This window comes from Chiloscyllium punctatum, chromosome 38 (assembly GCF_047496795.1).
Source record: "Chiloscyllium punctatum isolate Juve2018m chromosome 38, sChiPun1.3, whole genome shotgun sequence".
In the NCBI taxonomy this organism is placed as follows: Eukaryota; Metazoa; Chordata; class Chondrichthyes; order Orectolobiformes; family Hemiscylliidae; genus Chiloscyllium; species Chiloscyllium punctatum.
The window spans coordinates 21,222,630-21,239,985 of NC_092776.1; the positions used below are offsets into that span (position 1 = coordinate 21,222,630).

A 17,356-nucleotide genomic window follows, 5' to 3' on the forward strand; every position below is an offset into this window, starting at 1 on the left:
TTGTTCCAGTTCCAAGCTGTTCAATTATCTGAGAACCAGTCGCACATTTATTGGAAACAAAAAGATCTCTGTCATTCGCAGACCAGTCAACTCTTGTTACCAGCAAAAGATACATCTGTACACCCTAAAGATTCCAAATCATCTGCAACTCAATCTTCAATTATTACTTCAATTAATGTCTCCCTCTGGCCTTTTACCTGCACTTGACCTGTCCATTGAGAACTGTTGATGTGACATTGATTGCTTTGATTTCTTTGTCTCCTTCACCCATTTGAACCTATCTCCCTCTGAACTGACAATACTTTGAGATCCAACTCTGACTTTGTCATCAAACCTGCCGACAAGTGTGGTGCTGTTGTTGTCTGTCTTACTGACCTTTACATCGTAGAAGCTGAGCGCTGACTCTTCAACACCTGCTCCTATTTGCCCTTAGACCATAGTGCCATGATTGAACATGAAGCTATTGTGTTCACAAGTGTCACCAACTTTATCTCATCTCGTGTCTTCCCCGACAGCCTTTCAACCCTAACGCTGCACAGCCCACTTCTACCTTCTCCCCAAAATCCACAAATAGTATTGCCTGAGCAGACCCATTGTTTCTGTCCATTCCTACCTCACAGAAATCTATTTCCCTCCTACCTCAACTTATTTTTTTTTCTTTGACACGAGGTGGCACGGTGGCGCAGTGGTTAGCACTGATGCCTCACAGCGCCATGCACTCGGGTTTGATTCCAGCCTCGGAAGAGTCTCTGTGTGGAGTTTGCACATTCTCCCTGTGTCTGTGTGGGTTTTCTCCAGGTGCTCTAGTTTCCTCCCACAATCCAAAGATGTGCAGGTTAGGTGAATTGGCCATGCTAAATTGCCCATAGTGTTCAAGGATGTGCAGGTTAGGTGCATTAGTTAGGGGTGAATATAGGGTAATGGGTTTGGGTGGGAGGGTCAGTGTGGACTTGTTGGGCCGAAGGGCCTGTTTCCACACTGTAGGGTTTCTAAGATTCACTTATTCAGTCCCTCCCTGATTAGATTGCCTGACACTTATTCTTAAAGTGTCCAGTTTGCGGGCGCCAGCCCCCTTCTCTTTACCATGGACATGCAATCCCTTTACACATCCATCCCCCATCAGGATGGCTGCAGAGCTTTCCACTTCTTGCTGGAAAGAAGGCCTGAACCATTCCTATCCACCACCACCCTCCTCCGTCTGGCTGAGCTCATTCTCACTTTGAACGTGTTCTCCTTGAACTCCTCTCACTTCCTGTGGGTCAATGGGGTGTCTATGGGTACCCACATGGGACCCAGTTATGTCTGTCTCTTTGTGGGGTTCATGGAATACTCGTTGATCCAGTCCTACTTGGGCCACAGTCACAATTCTTTTTCTGGTGCATCCATGACATCATTGGCAGCTTCCCTCTTTTGACCAGAATTGGAAAAAACTATCAATTTCCCTTCCAATTTCCACCCTGCTGTCACCTTTATTTGACCCAGTGCTATTTCTGGAATGTTATTAGGGCCCACAACATTCACAGTATCTCATGCCTGCTTCAGATTTTTAGGGAAATCTGAACATTTCATGTGCAAAACTATTCTGGATTCACAAGAAAAATATGCAAGCTTCCTTAAATGGCTTCTTCTTGTCCCTTTCTGATATTCTTTTTCCATGATATTCACCTGGAGAGAAAACTGTGGTCCCTTCTTGGTCGGAGTTAAACCTGCAGTCAGGCCACAATCAGAGGCATCAGACATCAAGTTGGATTTCCAAAAAAGGCCCCTGCAAACTTAAGTTGGGGCTTGTAATATTTTTTCATAAAGTGGGCAAGTCACAGGGACACTTTAATACTCACCTGTCCACTGGATGGATTAGATTAGGAGTGAGCTAAAGTCACCATCAATTTACTTTGACCATCATTCACAGTTTGCACTTAACTGCACCAAAGACATCTATGTCTTTCATGTTTTCCATAACAAGCATGCAACAAGACATACTCACTATACTGAATTTATGTTGGAATATTCTAACTCCAAAAAAGCTTAAACTCAATGGGGAATGTATTGGGAAGGCACTTTGGCTCAGTGGTTGGCACTGTAGCCTCACAACACCAGGGACCCAGGTTCTATTCCATCCTTGGGTGATTGTCTGTGTGGAGTTTGCACATTCTCCCTGCATGGGCTTCCTCCTGGTACTCTGGTTTCTTCCCTCAATGTAACGATGTGCAGCCTAAGTGGATTGGTCATGCTAAATTGCCCATATTTCCCATAGTGTGCAGGTTAGGCAGATTAGCTATGGCAATACAGGGATGTGTGGGCTGCTCTTAAGAGGGGCAATGTGGAGTTGATCGGCCAAATGGTCGGCTTCCACACTGTAGGAATTCTATGACTTGTACAAGTCCATTATGAAACTTCTTTTTATGAGTTATAGGCTTGCATCGCTGATCATACAACACAGTTTCTATGCAAAAACCAAGCACAAAGATGTGTCCGAAAGCTCATTGGTGCTGAGAACTCTAAATATCAGATCAGTTTCAGTGTCTGTGACAGACTTGTCTTTGACACATGTCTGAAACTAGCTTTAGGCCAATTCCTGTGCAGATTATAAAAAAAATGTTGTGATCAATGAGAGATCAGAGAGCAGTAGATGTGATTTATATGGACTTCAGTAAAGCGTTCAACAAGGTTCTCCATGGGAGACTGGTGAGCAAGGTTAGATCTCATGGTATACAGGGAGAACTAGCCATTTGGATATAGAACTGGCTCAAAGGTGGTGGTGGAGGGTTGTTTTTCAGACTGGAGGCCTGTGACCAGTGGAGTGCCACAAGGATTGGTGCTGGGTCCTCTACTTTTTGTCATTTACATAAATGATTTGGATGCAAGCATAAGAGATACAGTTAGTAAGTTTGCAGATGACACCAAAATTGGAGGTGTTGTGGACAGCAAAGAAGGTTACCTTAGATTACAACAGGATCTTGACCAGATGGGCTGAGAAATGGCAGATGGAGTTTAATTCAGATAAATGCGAGGTGCTGCATTTTGGGAAAGCAAATCTTAGCAGGATTTATACACTTGATGGTAAGGTCCTAGGGAATGTTGCTGAACAAAGAGACCTTAGAGTGCAGGTTCATAGCTCCTTGAAAGTGGAGTCGCAGGTAGATAGGATAGTGAAGAAGGCGTTCCTTTATTGGTCAGAGTATTGAGTACAGGAGTTGGGAGGTCATGTTGCGGCTGTACAGGACATTGGTTAGGCCACTGTTGGAATATTGCATGCAGTTCTGGTCTCCTTCCTATTGGAAAGATGTTGTGAAACTTGAAAGGGTTCAGAAAAGATTTACAAGGATGTTGCCAGGTTTGGAGGATTTGAGCTATAGGGAGAGGCTGAACAGGCTGGGGCTGTTTTCCCTGGAGCATCGGAGGCTGAGGGGTGACCTTATAGAGATTTACAAAATTATGAGGGGCATGGTAGGGTAAATGGGCAAAGTCTTTTTCCTGGGGTCAGGGGAGTCCAGAACTAGAGGGCATAGGTTTAGGGTGAGAGGGGAAAGACTTAAAGGAGATCTAAGGGGCAACTTTTTCCACACAGATAGTGGTACATTTATGGAATGAGCTGCCAGAGGAAGTGGTGGAGGCTGGTACAATTGCAACATTTAAAAGGCATTTGGATGGGTATATGAATAGGAAGAGTTTGGAGGTATATGGGCCGGGTGCTGGCAGGTGGGACTAGATTGTGTTGGGATATCTGGTCGGCATGGACGGCTTGGACTGAAGGGTCTGTTTCCATGCTGTACATCTATATGACTCTATGACTGAGGAGAATTACAAAAGTGCTGCTAGGACTGGAGAACTTTAGCAATGATAAAAATAATTGGAATGGCTGGGATTTTGTTCTTTGGAGCAGAGGAAGCAGAGGAGACTTAATAAAGATGCATCAAACTTTGAGGGGCCTAGACAGATGCACATATAAGAAGGACTTATTTCTGTTTGCAGCAAACTCAATTACCAGGGATTATATATTTAAGTTGAAAAGGGGTAATTTTTTTTTCTGATACAGATGGTGTTGGGGATCTGGAATTTAGTGCCTAGACATTTGATAGAGGTAGAAATCCTCATTACATTTATAAACATTTTAGTGATGCACATAAGTGTCATAATCTACAGCGTTGTGGATGAAGAGTTTGAAAGTGGCAAAAGTTGATAACCTTTTCAGCTATTATAGGCACAACAGTCTGGATAAAATCCTTCTTCACTACAACATTTCTATGCTTCCTGTCATGGGATTCAATGTGAAAAGGCTCATGATGTTATTCAGTTATCTGGGGACGGCCTGTGATACCCACATGCCATGAATAATGTTTTAAAAATTTGGGGAGCAGCAGATCATTATGAAATAGGAATTAGTGGAAAACAAAATCTACTGCTCTATCCCAGAAGGAAAAAGCAGTAAAACTTCCAAATGGTGCATACTGGTCTGACTTGTTTTGAATATCTCAGAACGGTGTTCCCCTACAATCAGTGCATCCATTTCCAAATATTAAATTGTTTTACTGGTTTCTCCCTCTGCATCAGTAACATCACCAACATACAGTAACAAATATTTCCTGTATTTGAAGAAATGAAGCAACCAAATACCACCTGATTGGGATCTCCAGTACAAGACTCAGTTTATAGTATTTCTTTGTCACCTTACTTCTTATTTTTGCTTTCAGTTTACTTCTCCTTTGTCTGAAAGATGCTAGGGTCAATTTATAGTTTGTAAGCTTCTAAAAGAGGTCAGTCCCCACAGATCAAGGGCAATGTCTTTCTGTCTGTTCATTTTAACAGAAAAGAAAATGGATGGAAAATAATAAGACAAGTGCCTGAAATTTCCCAAAAGATTTTGTATAATGATTGCTCTGCAGTAGAACCACTCAAATTAAAACACAGTCCTGGTGATCTACGCAAAGCTGTCAGTACTCAGTTCAATAGTGACTGAGTGAGACAATGTAGAAGCAGTACATTCCATTTGTACTCATTTATGCAGAGTTTTACTTACTTAAAATATTGCAACTATAAGAATTTTAAAACATTATATAGCTAAATATTTATCTGAATGAAGCGGAAATATCTTCTGTCCAAGTGTCTCAATTCAAAAGATACAAATCAAAGGCTTTGCATGTAGATATGATGAATTACAGTTTTCTATTTTGCTATACTTGATGTAAATAAACACGTAAATTGTTTTCTTCTAAATATAATTGCTAATTTTATAGTTTCCATTTGTGAAATTTGCTTTTATTCAGCATCCGGGAGAGGATTCCGATACAGTGGCAATGAGAATGAAAGAAAATGAACTTTACTGTTCGCATGAAGGAGGTAAAGCATGGATTCCTTCTTTTCATTATTATAAATACTTTTCATAATAGTTCACAAGTTTGGGTATCATTTTGTTTCGATGAAAATCTAGCAAGACTTGTATTTTCCAATTGAAACAAACAGCTTATCTTTTTTTAGATTAAATTACTTACAGTGTGGAAACAGGACCTTCGGCCCAACAAGTCCACACCCACCCACCGAAGCGCAACCCACCCAGACCCATTCCCCTACGTTTACCTAACACTACGGACAATTTAGTATGGCCAATTCACATAACCTGCATGTTTTTGGATTGTGGGACGAAACTGGAGCACCCGGAGGAAACAGGGGGAGACACGGGGAGAATGTGCAACTCCACACAGTGAGTCGCATGAGGCGAGAATTGAACCCAGGACTCTGGCGCTGTGAGGCAACAGTGCTAACCACTGTGCCACCGTGCCATTGATTTGAACCTGGTAAAAAAAAATACAATTGGCTAATATGGATGAATGGGATACCACAGAGGCCGGTATCCCATCACCAAGTCATCCTTTATTTCTACGTGGAATGTCCTTGACATGGATCAAGCTCAGGTCCCTCAGAGGCAGCTCTCAGGGTGAACAGGATGTCTGTTCTTATCTGTCAGCCAGGGTTCTCTGATTGAACCAGATTAACAACCCCAACCAGGGAACACATATTCTATGAGGTCCACTTGGATGACCTTGTTACAATCACTGCAATTGATTAATCTGTAATATTATGCTGAGATATCACAATCAGATTCCTTTAGAGTCAACTTCTACACCTTGGTGGAGGTAAAAATTTCTCGGACATCAACACAGAACAAAAAGGAGCCTACTCTTTTAGAACAGGATGCTGTGACTGATATGCAACCAATTAACAACATGGAGAAAGTGAAAGAAAAAATATCAGCACCCTTCTGGTCAACAGTAATTGCTTGATCACAAAGTAAATGTTTTCTCATTGTTATCCCTATGAGGTTGGGATAAAAAAGTGGATGTCTTCTTCTACAAAGTTGATCTTAAAAATGAATACAGTCACCTTGAAATTTGTTCATAGACACATACATACATTTTATGATACTTATCATATTTTTGTGCTTAATGGCTTAAGTTTAGCTTAGTAAATTCATTCCAGTTTTAAAAAATTACATTAAAAGGTGTATATTTATAACTTCAGTACATGAATAATTGGTTTTGTTTACTAATAATGTTGTTGTATATCTTGTTAAGTTCAAGCATTATACTGTTGAATGTGAAATAGAAGTTCATTTGAAACTTGCACAGGTTTTGTTGTTTGTAGGCTGAATAGTATAATAGCATAATAATTTTCACTAAGAATTAAATATTATTGAATGGATCAGAAACAAGGGTACCTAACAGGTTTATTTTAAATGGGTCAACAGTCCATTAATGTAATAGAAAGAGAAATCTTGGGTGAATGTGTTAAGTATTTGGATAATAATGTTTCATAGTCTCGTGTTAAGGTGAAGCCTTTCATTTTAATAAAACAAATTTAAACCCCTGTTGTGAGGATACCCAAGCTTTCAGAGGTGCATTTTGGCCTTATTTTAATGAAGCAAGGTTGATATAGAGGTAATGAGTAGTCTGCTTCAAAACTAATAAAGTAAACAGTTTATGAGGCCTTGGTTTTTTTTTCTGAAGTCAGAACAGTAGAAGCAGCCTGAATGGGTGGGGTCAACCTCCCACAGAATCAGGATTTTTAGTTTTAGTTTTTCAGTAGTAGTTTCTGCTGAGATCTTGAAGCTGGATGTTGAAACTATTTTTCCTCTCTCTATTACAGTTAAAAGCTGGGGTTCTCTTCCTGCTGTTAGAATTGCATGTGATATAACCTATTTTACTGAATTTGTTTTTCCAAGGGTATGTTTACAGGATGATTCTATATTAAGATATTAGCTAATATAATTTTGTAAAGCATTACAGCAGAGTTACAGATAAGCTATTTTTTTTTATTTTTAGTTTGTCCATATTCTAATTACAGTATGTGAATAAAGTATGTTTTATTTCAAGCCTGGTAGTTTGACCAATCGAATGCGTCCAGAACACAACTTACACTTATGTTTAAAATAAGAAAATGTCAGGGTCTAGACTATCTTTTTAATATATTTGCGGGGTTTAGTCTGGTTCATAAGAATGTCTATACTGTGATAAAGATTATGAAAAAATGCTTGATTGTATAGAATTGATTGTACATTGCTTGATTGTACAGAATTGATTGTACATTGCTAAAAGGAAAGAAGTTGAAACTTTTAGTCTTGCAGTCAACAAGCTATATAAGAAATAGATAGGAATAAAGGGATATAATTTTATACAGCATGAGAAAAGGGTGCTGATGAATTGGATCATCACTGGCATGGAGGTAGAGTGAGAACAGTTACCTGTCAATCTTAATTCTCAGACCTGACAGGTAGATGCTAATCTCTCAGCGTACTGCTATGGAAAGATTGACTGTCTCCATGACCCCTTTTTGAAAAAAAATGCATTGGATGCACAAATTACTTTTGCCTACATAAAACATCATTCTTGCTGTGACTGTCAACACTGAAGGGCACATTGGTATTTTTAGCCACAGAATTTCAATTGTGCATTCAGCTTCAGTGGGTGGGGATTAGAATAGTTTGTAAGTACGGTGGGCACTCACGTCTCTTTTACTTCAAAAGATAACTATTTATTAAACAGAACTCAACTTAACGCTTTTCAGTAATTTCAGTTATCTAGATTTCATAAAACTCACACACCACGGATTACAAGCTCCTCAGATGTATGCAACTAATTCAAAAGCAACTCTTCATTAATATATTTAATTGTTTTGTTCCCTTACTCCAGTCAGTCTTAGGCATCCCTTCAAACCATATTAGATGATAACAGATTCTTTTTTTTCTTTTATATTAATCAAACTATAATAATCAAAAAACACAAACATAACATATATAATGACAACAAATTATATTTTTTACTTTAAACTTTCACTTTAAAAATACCAACCATCCTTGTGCCAATATAAAAAACTGCTTCTTAGAACTGGACGTTTTCATAGCAAAACAATCAGATTGCTGACAGTAGTTATCCAACGATTTCAATTTGGAGATCTCTCCATTCTCCACCACCTGTTTTCAAGCTGCACTATCGATCCTCAGTCTCTTTCATTCGCACGTTTCACTCAGCGTATGTTACCCCATAGTGACTTATTGTCCCTGTAACACTGAATGGGTATAGTTGCTGCATTCATTTTTAGAATTTCTTCCAATAGTTTTGCTAAAAAAATGCCTCATCAAGTGCATAATCCTCTACTGCTAAGGTCCTTTTTAACCTACTCTTCAAATCTTTTAGCTTCCCAAGCTAAAGAGCAACACTTACCTGCCTTTCCCAGAAGAAAAGTTATAACCCTCCTGCACTTGAGAATCCATCACAGAGATTTGCATGAGACACATAAATAAAAATCAGAAGTTTTATGTTGCTGGCATCTCCCAATCATGAAAATTTCAAAACACAATTTTTCACTTTTAATATTTTTGTTGTTTTGTTTTCCTGAATAACAGTTTCCACCTTGGGATTTTTTTGTAGTTTTGCCTACATAAAACAGCCTTCAAAAACAGGCCTCTAGCCTTGTTTGGATGCCCAGCCAATTCAGCGATGCAATGAGACTTCATAATACCTTCATTTCAGTTTTGGAAGCTACGGCATTTATTTGCGAAGCCTTACTTTAACAATTAGCAAATGGGGCTAACATTTTCCAAAAAAAGGATTGCTGGTGCAAATTAATACTTGATTCATTCTGTCTGATTTCCAAATCAATGTGCTTAAAGGCTGCAGAATCCTGACTTCCCATTTTGAATCAAAATCAGAAATTGCTGGAGAAATTCAGCAGTTCTGGTAGCATCTGTGCAGAGAGAGCAGAATTAATGTTTCAATTTCAGTAACCCTTCTTCAGAAGCACGGCAGTTCTTTGTTTTATTTTCCCATTTTGAATTCTGCTTTAAGCCCATTTAAACAAATATTTTCAATTCATTGCCCCCACCCCATTAAAAAAATCGACTACAGTCAGTTCTGCTATAACACAGGAGTTCCATTCTCCTGCAATCCTGTGTTATAAAAATAATCATGTAATAGCTGCATCATTTAAACTAATGGGGCTAGAATTGCATTATAACCAAAAAATACAATTTAAAAGTTTGAGCTTTAGAAACGGTGTCCTCAACTCGTCAACTGTGTTATAGCGAATTCGTGTTATAGCAGAAAGGCCTGTAAACATCTTATAAAGATGCCTGAAATCTGTTTCTTATGATGCCAGTAGGACATGGTAAGGTCTGAAGACGACCCAATTTTAATAAGACAAACCTAACTGAGAAGACCAAACTCAAGAGGCATCACTTTGGCTATTCACACACTTATTTAACTTCCAAAGTGTCCCCACTGCACTTGGTGCCTCTTTTGGAGGACGAAGAGGCAGTCTTTTCTAAAGCTGATCTCCCTGCTGAAATGCAGCTTTAATATCAGTTTGAACATTTCAAACATTTGTTGCTAACAAAGCTGAAAGAAAGTAAAAATTGTTTTCCTGTGGTTGCTATATCTACCTTTAGGTCTTGATGCTCCAGTGTTTTTGGCCACTAAGACTTCCCAATTACATCGTGCTTTGATCCTGGTGATTTAAACAATGTTTCCTGTCCCTTGTTAAACGAGGTCTTCTATCTTGCCTTCTATCTCTTTGTGGATTGCTACCACTTGACCTCCCTCTCCTATTAATAGCATGTGTGTATGTGTACATGCGTATGTATGAAGTTATATCAACAGTTCACAATTATTTACTTGTGACTAGAGTCTAATTACAAGCTAAAAGAAATTGTCATTGTTGTTAAATTCAGAAACCTAGTCCATTCTTTTTGTCAACCTGGGTCTAAAAGATAGGCAAATTGGGCAATTCTGCATACTTTTTAAAATCTTTAACTTCTGTGATGACTCAGGAGTAACAGGGCTTTATTTCCAGCACATTACCTCAGTAAGAGATAAAATGTCTCAGGCTTGCTGCAGTACTACAGCAAAATTCAGCACAAGCAGGAAGAACAGCATCTCATTTTCCACTTGGGAACTCTCCAGCCTTCTGGATTCAGTATCAAGTTTAACAATTTTAGGGCTTGAGAAATCTTCTCCCATTTCCTTACCCCAATCCTGACACACCAGACTTATTACACACAACCCATTGTTAGCCACTAATAGTCCCCATTAGCAGCTGTTTATTCTTCTGGGCTGACCGTTATCTACTCCTTTGTCTGTCCAACTGTTTTTGTCTCCGTTTGGGCTCTATCTACACCTATCATTTACACCTTATCCCGTCCCCACCCCTCGATCTTCAGCATAAAAGCAACAACTTTTCCTAGCTACCATCAGTTCTGAAGAAGAGTCATTGGACCTAAAACGTTAACCCTGATTTCTCTTCACAGTTGCTACCAGACCTACTGAGTTTTTTCAGCATTTTCTGTTTTATTTCATGCCAAATCTGTATCATTTAGGTAAGCATTCCATCAGATGTCTTGTTTATGTGCTGTACATTTTAATTAACTACATATCTCAACTCTCTCTTTCGACCTCTTGTACTTATAATTTTTCACATTTAAAAAGTGTTTTGTTTTAGCCTTTTTAGATTCAAGACAGGTGACCTAATATTTGATTACATCTTTTGTTCACTGCATCAATATCTCTTTCAAATTTCCATCTACACTTCATACAATTCTCTGACCTTTTGTATCATTGGCACATCTGAACATGCAATATTCAATCCCACCATGGTGGATAATTGAAACTCCAACACAGATCCTTGGGGGATACCTCTAGTCACATCCTACCAATTAAATGAATGATTGGAACAATTTTATTGTCATGTGCATTTTACATACAAATATAGTGGAAAGCTTTCATTTGTCACCATGATTTGGCACCATTTTGAATAATTTAAGAATAAGGAGAAAAAATATATATAGCTTATAGAGGGATACAATACCAGTCCATTAAATCTACTCTCTGTCTCTTGGCCTTAGGTAATTTGTTAACCAGGTCCATAATTTGATATCCATACCATGAACAATTACAGTCACAGAGTCATAGAGATGTACAACATGGAAACAGATCCTTTAGTCGAACCCGTCCATGCTGACCAGATATCCTATCCTAACCTAATCTAGTCCCATTTGCCAGCACTTAGCTCATGTCCCTCTAATCCCTCTGCTCTGAACTGCTGTGCTCTTCCAGTACCACTAATCCAGTATTTGGTTTTCAGCATCTGCAGTCATTGTTTTTACCTTCCCTCTAAACCCTTCCTATTCATAAACCCATCCAGGTGCCTTTTTAAAAGTTGTAATTGTACCAGCCTACACCACTTCCTCTGGCAGCTCATTCCATTTCCAGACTAAAAGACAAGTGTCACTTCATTTAAGAGAAAAAATATGAGCCGATGAAATTTCTTATTAAAGAAAATAAGAAATAATCTTGATAATGTTTCTTGATAATGATTTGCTATGAATACAATATGAAATTGAATATCAAATTTTTAGTCTTTTGTTTCCATCAAAAATCATCAAATGCTCAGGTAGAATTCTGTTCTTGATAGTTTACTGCAGGAATGTAAAATTGTTACAGTATCACTATAGACATTTATACAGGATAGATCATTCAGCCCATTATGCCTGTACATTTTGAAAGCTGAGCTTAGTTTCACATTTTTAAAATATCTGTAACCCTTGTAAATTCTTTATCATCATCTACCTCATACAACCCCTGTTTAAAATAATCCATAGGATTAGCCTCCATAACATTTTCAGCTCGTGTTCCTGACTCTGACAACGCAAAGTAAAAACATGTTACTTATCTCTCATTTAGCATGGTTTTAAATCTATGCTGGCTGGTTATTGATCCCTTTCTACAGAGAATAGTTTTTCTCTGTCTCCTCTATCAGAATCTCATCAATTTGAAACCTCATCACTAGGTCACCTCTTAATCTTTTTTGTACCAAGGAATAGTGTTCAATTTTCTGACCTCTTCTCTTAACTGAAGTTTCTCATCCCGAGTTGCATCCTGGTGAGCCTCCTTTTCTAAGGCCTTTGCTCCTCAACCCAGGAATGATGTAGGCATTTTACTTCAGCCATACAGTTTTAAGGTTATTTAAAGCAAGATGAGCTACCCATCTAACATCCAGGAAATAAAAATATAATTTTATCAAATAATATTAAAAGAATTTGCATCACGGGTGAAGTACTTCAGGCAATTGCTTGTGGAAGACCTATGCAGGCAATGCTGGTGGGTGGCACAGAGGCTTAGTGATTAACATTGCTACCTCACAGCACCAGGGACCAAGATTCAATTACAGCCTCGGGTGACTGTGTGGAATTTGCACTTTCTCCCTGTGTCTGTGTGGGTTTCGTCTGGGTGCCCTGTTTTCCACCCACAATCCAAAGATGTGCAGGTTAGGTGAATTGGCCATGCTAAATTGCCCATAGTGTTAGGTATATTAGTCAGAGGGAAATGAGTCTGGGTGAGTTACTCTTTGGAGGGTCGGTGTGGACTTGTTGGGCTGAAAGGCCTGTTTCCACACTGTAGGTAATCTAATCTTATTTTAAAAATGTTGTAGGAAGTACCATGCGAGATACTCGCTCTACAGGCATTTGGATTGAATGAAATGGGCATTAAAGCTAAAAAGAAGACCATGGAAGTGTTTCCCTAAAACCTTTGAAGCACTTCTTATATCTAACAAAAGTCATTCAACAATTCACTGAATTGCCTCCTTTCACGTGATTATGTTAACCCCATAAATATGAAACCCAAATATCTAAATGCACTCAGAACTATTATACTCATGGTGATGGTTTATAATAATATTATTTGGGAAATTGGGTTCTAAAATAGTGATAAATATCATTTGGAATTCAGTTCTGTGAAAGTGACATTTTTTTAAAGGGTCAGAAACTTTTATTTTGGCATTGGGCCAAAACAGCATTTCTAAGAAACCATTTGATTTAAAATTAAATGGAAATGGATTTAAAACTACTGGATGGTTTAATTGCTGAAGTAGCTACTAATTTAAGCTTTTATGATGCTGAGAAAGAAAAGTCAGAGGTCAGAAGCAGGTTTGGTTCAGAAGCAAAGATCCAAACCAGCAATTCATTCTGTTCCCAAAAGTATTCAGTGGGTTAGGTGGGTCATTTAAGGTGGCAATTACACTTTACCATTTGCACATTTTTGCTCTCTGCACCATAGTATTCATATTAGTGCCAATATCATATTCTGGGTCTGACTCATAATTATGGTGAGGACGTAGATTAAAATTTGCTTTAACAGCCTTGGGGTGTAGGTTTGCTCGCTGAGCTGTAGGTTTGATATCCGACGTTTCGTTACCTGGCTAGGTAACATCATCAGTGGTGACCTCCAAGTGAAGCAAAGCTGTTGTCTCCTGCTTTCTATTTATATCTTTCTCCTGGATGGAGTTCCTGGGGTTTGTGGTGATTTCATTTCCTGTTCATTTTCTGAGGGGTTGATAGATGACATCTAGATCTATGTGTTTGTTTATGGTGTTGTGATTGGACCGCCAGTACAACCCATGGACAAAACCAACGTCATCTACAAAATTCCATGCAAGGACTGCCACAAACACTACGTAGGGCAAACAGGAAGAAAGTTAGCCACCAGGATACACGAACACCAGCTGGCTACAAAAACACACGAACCTCTCCATTGTAGCCCTACACACGGATGAAAAAAACCATCGTTTCGACAACACATCTATTCTGGGACAGGCTAAGCAAAGACATGCCAGAGAATTCCTAGAGGTCTGGCACTCCAACCACAATACCATAAACAAACACATAGATCTAGATGCCATCTATCAACCTCTCAGAAAACAAACAGGAAATGACATCACCACAAACCCCAGGAACCCCATCCAGGAGAAAGATATAAATAGAAAGCAGGAGACAACAGCTTCGCTTCACTTGGAGGTCGCCACTGATGATGTTACCTAGCCAGGTAATGAAACATCTGGATATCAAACATACAGCTCAGCGAGCAAACCGACACCCTAAACCTCAAACTGAGCTACAAACCTTCACAAACCTTGCATTAACAGCCTTGGACTGAATTTGACTAAAACTTAGCTAAGTGTCAATTTCAGGGATTTCATGGGGTTTTTAACACCGCGAACTGTAGCAAGTATTGTCAATGCAACTCACCACTGCCCCATACTTACGCGAATAATATGTGCACCACATCCCAATGGTGCCACCTTCATGCTATTGTAGGCTCACCAATGACAGAAATATTTGTCACTGTCAGGACCTTCTGGGATTTGTACAGGTACCATATTTAAAGTATAGCTATGTTTCAGGCCAAATGCTGCCAGCCAGGAAGAGCACTTGACAGTACACATAGTGGGAGAAAAACTAAAAAAGGAAGTTTCTGAGGGCACATGGGGTGGCACATATGACACCTTACTAGAAATAAAATCTCAAAATCAAACATCAAATGCCTCTTTAAATCATCATGTGTCTGATTAACAATCACCGCAACCGAAGAATGAAGCTATAGAGGCTATCTGCCCTTAGTGTCGTACTGTGTTAGAATCCTGACTGCGGGAGTACTACTCTTTCTCAAACACTTGATGTATAGCACCATATCTTGTCATTGTTCAATGTGGAAGCATTATAAGTTGAAAACCTTTCAAACAGTTAATAACATCAACTTCTTTGAACTTTTAAAGAAAAGCAAAGAAACAGCAAATGAGGTGAAGGTAGTCAAATTCTAAATCACTACTGTCCTGACACTGATCTCTTGTCATTGAACTTAAATCTAAAATGTTGATATTTAGGATCCTGAGACACTGATCTATAAAATGATAAGAAAATGATTTTTAAAAAATTGAGATATCAAAATTGTAAAAATGTTAATTAAAAAGATTTGAATTGACATTTCTCAATCTAATACACAATGGATATTTATAACTTATTGAACAAATTAACACAACCCCATCAATCTGCACCTGTGAGATTTAAAATATTGTCGAAAATATTTTTTGTGGATGTATTTCCAAGATCCCAGAAACATTTTTTCCCATTTCATGAATGTTTGATTATACCAATGCATATTAATATAAAGGACTGAATTCTATCAGAAATTGTCTGTATCAATATTGTTGAGTTTCATGATGGTTTTCTCTCATGAGCCTTAGTGACTTTTCCTGCAGTATCCTTCCCAACCTTCAATACCTAGGCACTGAGCCTTTATGGTGTCCCACTTGTCATATTCTGTCTTTCACCACAAATGGAAGTACTCAACACTGTTGAGACCTCCTGGGAATCCTGGCACTGGTGCCATCTTTCAAACCTAGTTGTCCACCTGGTCAAACATGGCAGCACTGAACTACCATTTGCTGTTCCTGTCTATTACTCCTGAAATGTTGGACAGATGGAAATTGGAACCCGATTTTGTGACAGGGTCCAGGAGGTACTGACTGACTAGGAGTAGGAGGGTGTGTGGTCAGTGTCCATGGAGCATGCCCTGAGATGCTAGTGACTGGTGTCCAAGAAAGAGGGCTGGGGGAACAAGTGCTGAGCTGGAGTTACTAGGTACCCACTCGGACTTTCATTCTGGGAATTGTTGCTGTCATGTTTCTGTCAGGTAGCTGGAAACTGCAGATTAATGAGGTCAGATTAATTGATAATAAGATTTTGATATATGCTGATGCATACAAATAGATGACTCAGAACTCACTAAGAAGAACTTTATCTTGCTGTTCAACACTTTGGTTGGTGATTGGGACTTTGTGCTCTTGACTTGAGGAATCTATTTACATCTGATCTCACATAATTTATGAACTTTTTTGCCAATATCCATTACATTCAGTGGCTGGAAATTTAGCCCAATAATCTGAACTAATGTTATCAATAACTTGTAACATATGACGAAAAAACTTATAAATGCCATTTCTTTTGAAAGCATCTGTAACATTATAAACCTGATTTAAACCTAGAGTGGGATCTGAATGTGTAGGGAAATGCCAACGCTCTCATCACCCAGCCCCACCCTAGACTGACTTGAGAATCATGAGACCCAGAATAATTATAACTCATGGGCTTCCTTTGCTTGACATCAACTGTACACCAGAAAGAAAAAAATGGTCAGCCAACAGTCAGTAGTGAAATTTCCGTTAATAGCAGTAGGTTTCTTGAATATTCAATATGTAACGTTCAACCTAAGTGTTCTGAATTAGTTCAACATGATTTTAACTACAACATTAATCAGCAATCCACAAACTAACATCCACACATCAAATTGACTTTGGTGCAGCATGCCAGACGGAGAGCAAGTTTTTCCAAAGATTTAAAGGTATGCTAGCAATACCTGCAAAACATATTATGAGCCTAGCAGGGAAAAATTTAAGTTTGTTCTGTTTGTCTTAGCCATTACTAATATTCGTGACACCTGAAGGTAGGGAACATTAATTATATTTTTTATGAGTGCTAATGTTGAACCCATTTGGCACTGGTAAGGCAGCCATTGTCAGCATATTTTTCCCTGCTAGGCTCATAATATGTTTTGCAGGCATTGCTAGCATACCTTTAAATCTTTGGAAAAACTTGCTCTCCATCTGGCAATCAGGTATTGATTATTTTCAAAGTTGGCATGATACCAAATCTTTTCAGTGTTGCCATCCTGTAAAGGTCCCCATATTATAGATATAGGGGTCTCCTGAATATCTAATGCTCTCTAATCAACTGACTGCTCTATGTTCTATAAGAAATATCTAGTTATATTCCAACAAGTTTATTTGAAACCGCAAGCTTTTGGAGCTCCAGCTCCTTCCTCAGGCAGCCTGCAGTTTCAAATAAACCTGTTGGACTATAACCCGATGTGGTGTGATTTTTGACTTTGTTCACCCTAGTTCAACACCAGCACCTCCACATCAAAAAATATTGAGACTTTCATAAATCCAGAACATATTTGGGAGATTTCAGAACCAC

At 38.7% G+C, this 17,356-nt stretch overlaps 2 protein-coding genes across 2 annotated transcripts in view; one reads left to right on the forward strand and one right to left on the reverse strand.

Moving 5' to 3' along the window:
• The window catches only part of LOC140463435 (pancreatic lipase-related protein 2-like), a 49,673-nt gene extending 39,647 nt beyond the window's left edge, over nucleotides 1-10,026 (reverse strand). Inside the window, exon 1 of the mRNA XM_072557353.1 lies at nucleotides 9,932-10,026. The gene's annotated coding sequence lies outside the window, so the exon portion shown is untranslated. The remainder of the gene's footprint in view (nucleotides 1-9,931) is intronic.
• Nucleotides 1-17,356, forward strand: part of LOC140463434 (uncharacterized) — a 51,883-nt gene that overhangs the window by 3,256 nt on the left and 31,271 nt on the right. The window contains exon 3 of the mRNA XM_072557351.1: nucleotides 5,265-5,337. Within this exon, the coding sequence (XP_072413452.1) occupies nucleotides 5,265-5,337 (73 nt within the window). The remainder of the gene's footprint in view (nucleotides 1-5,264; nucleotides 5,338-17,356) is intronic.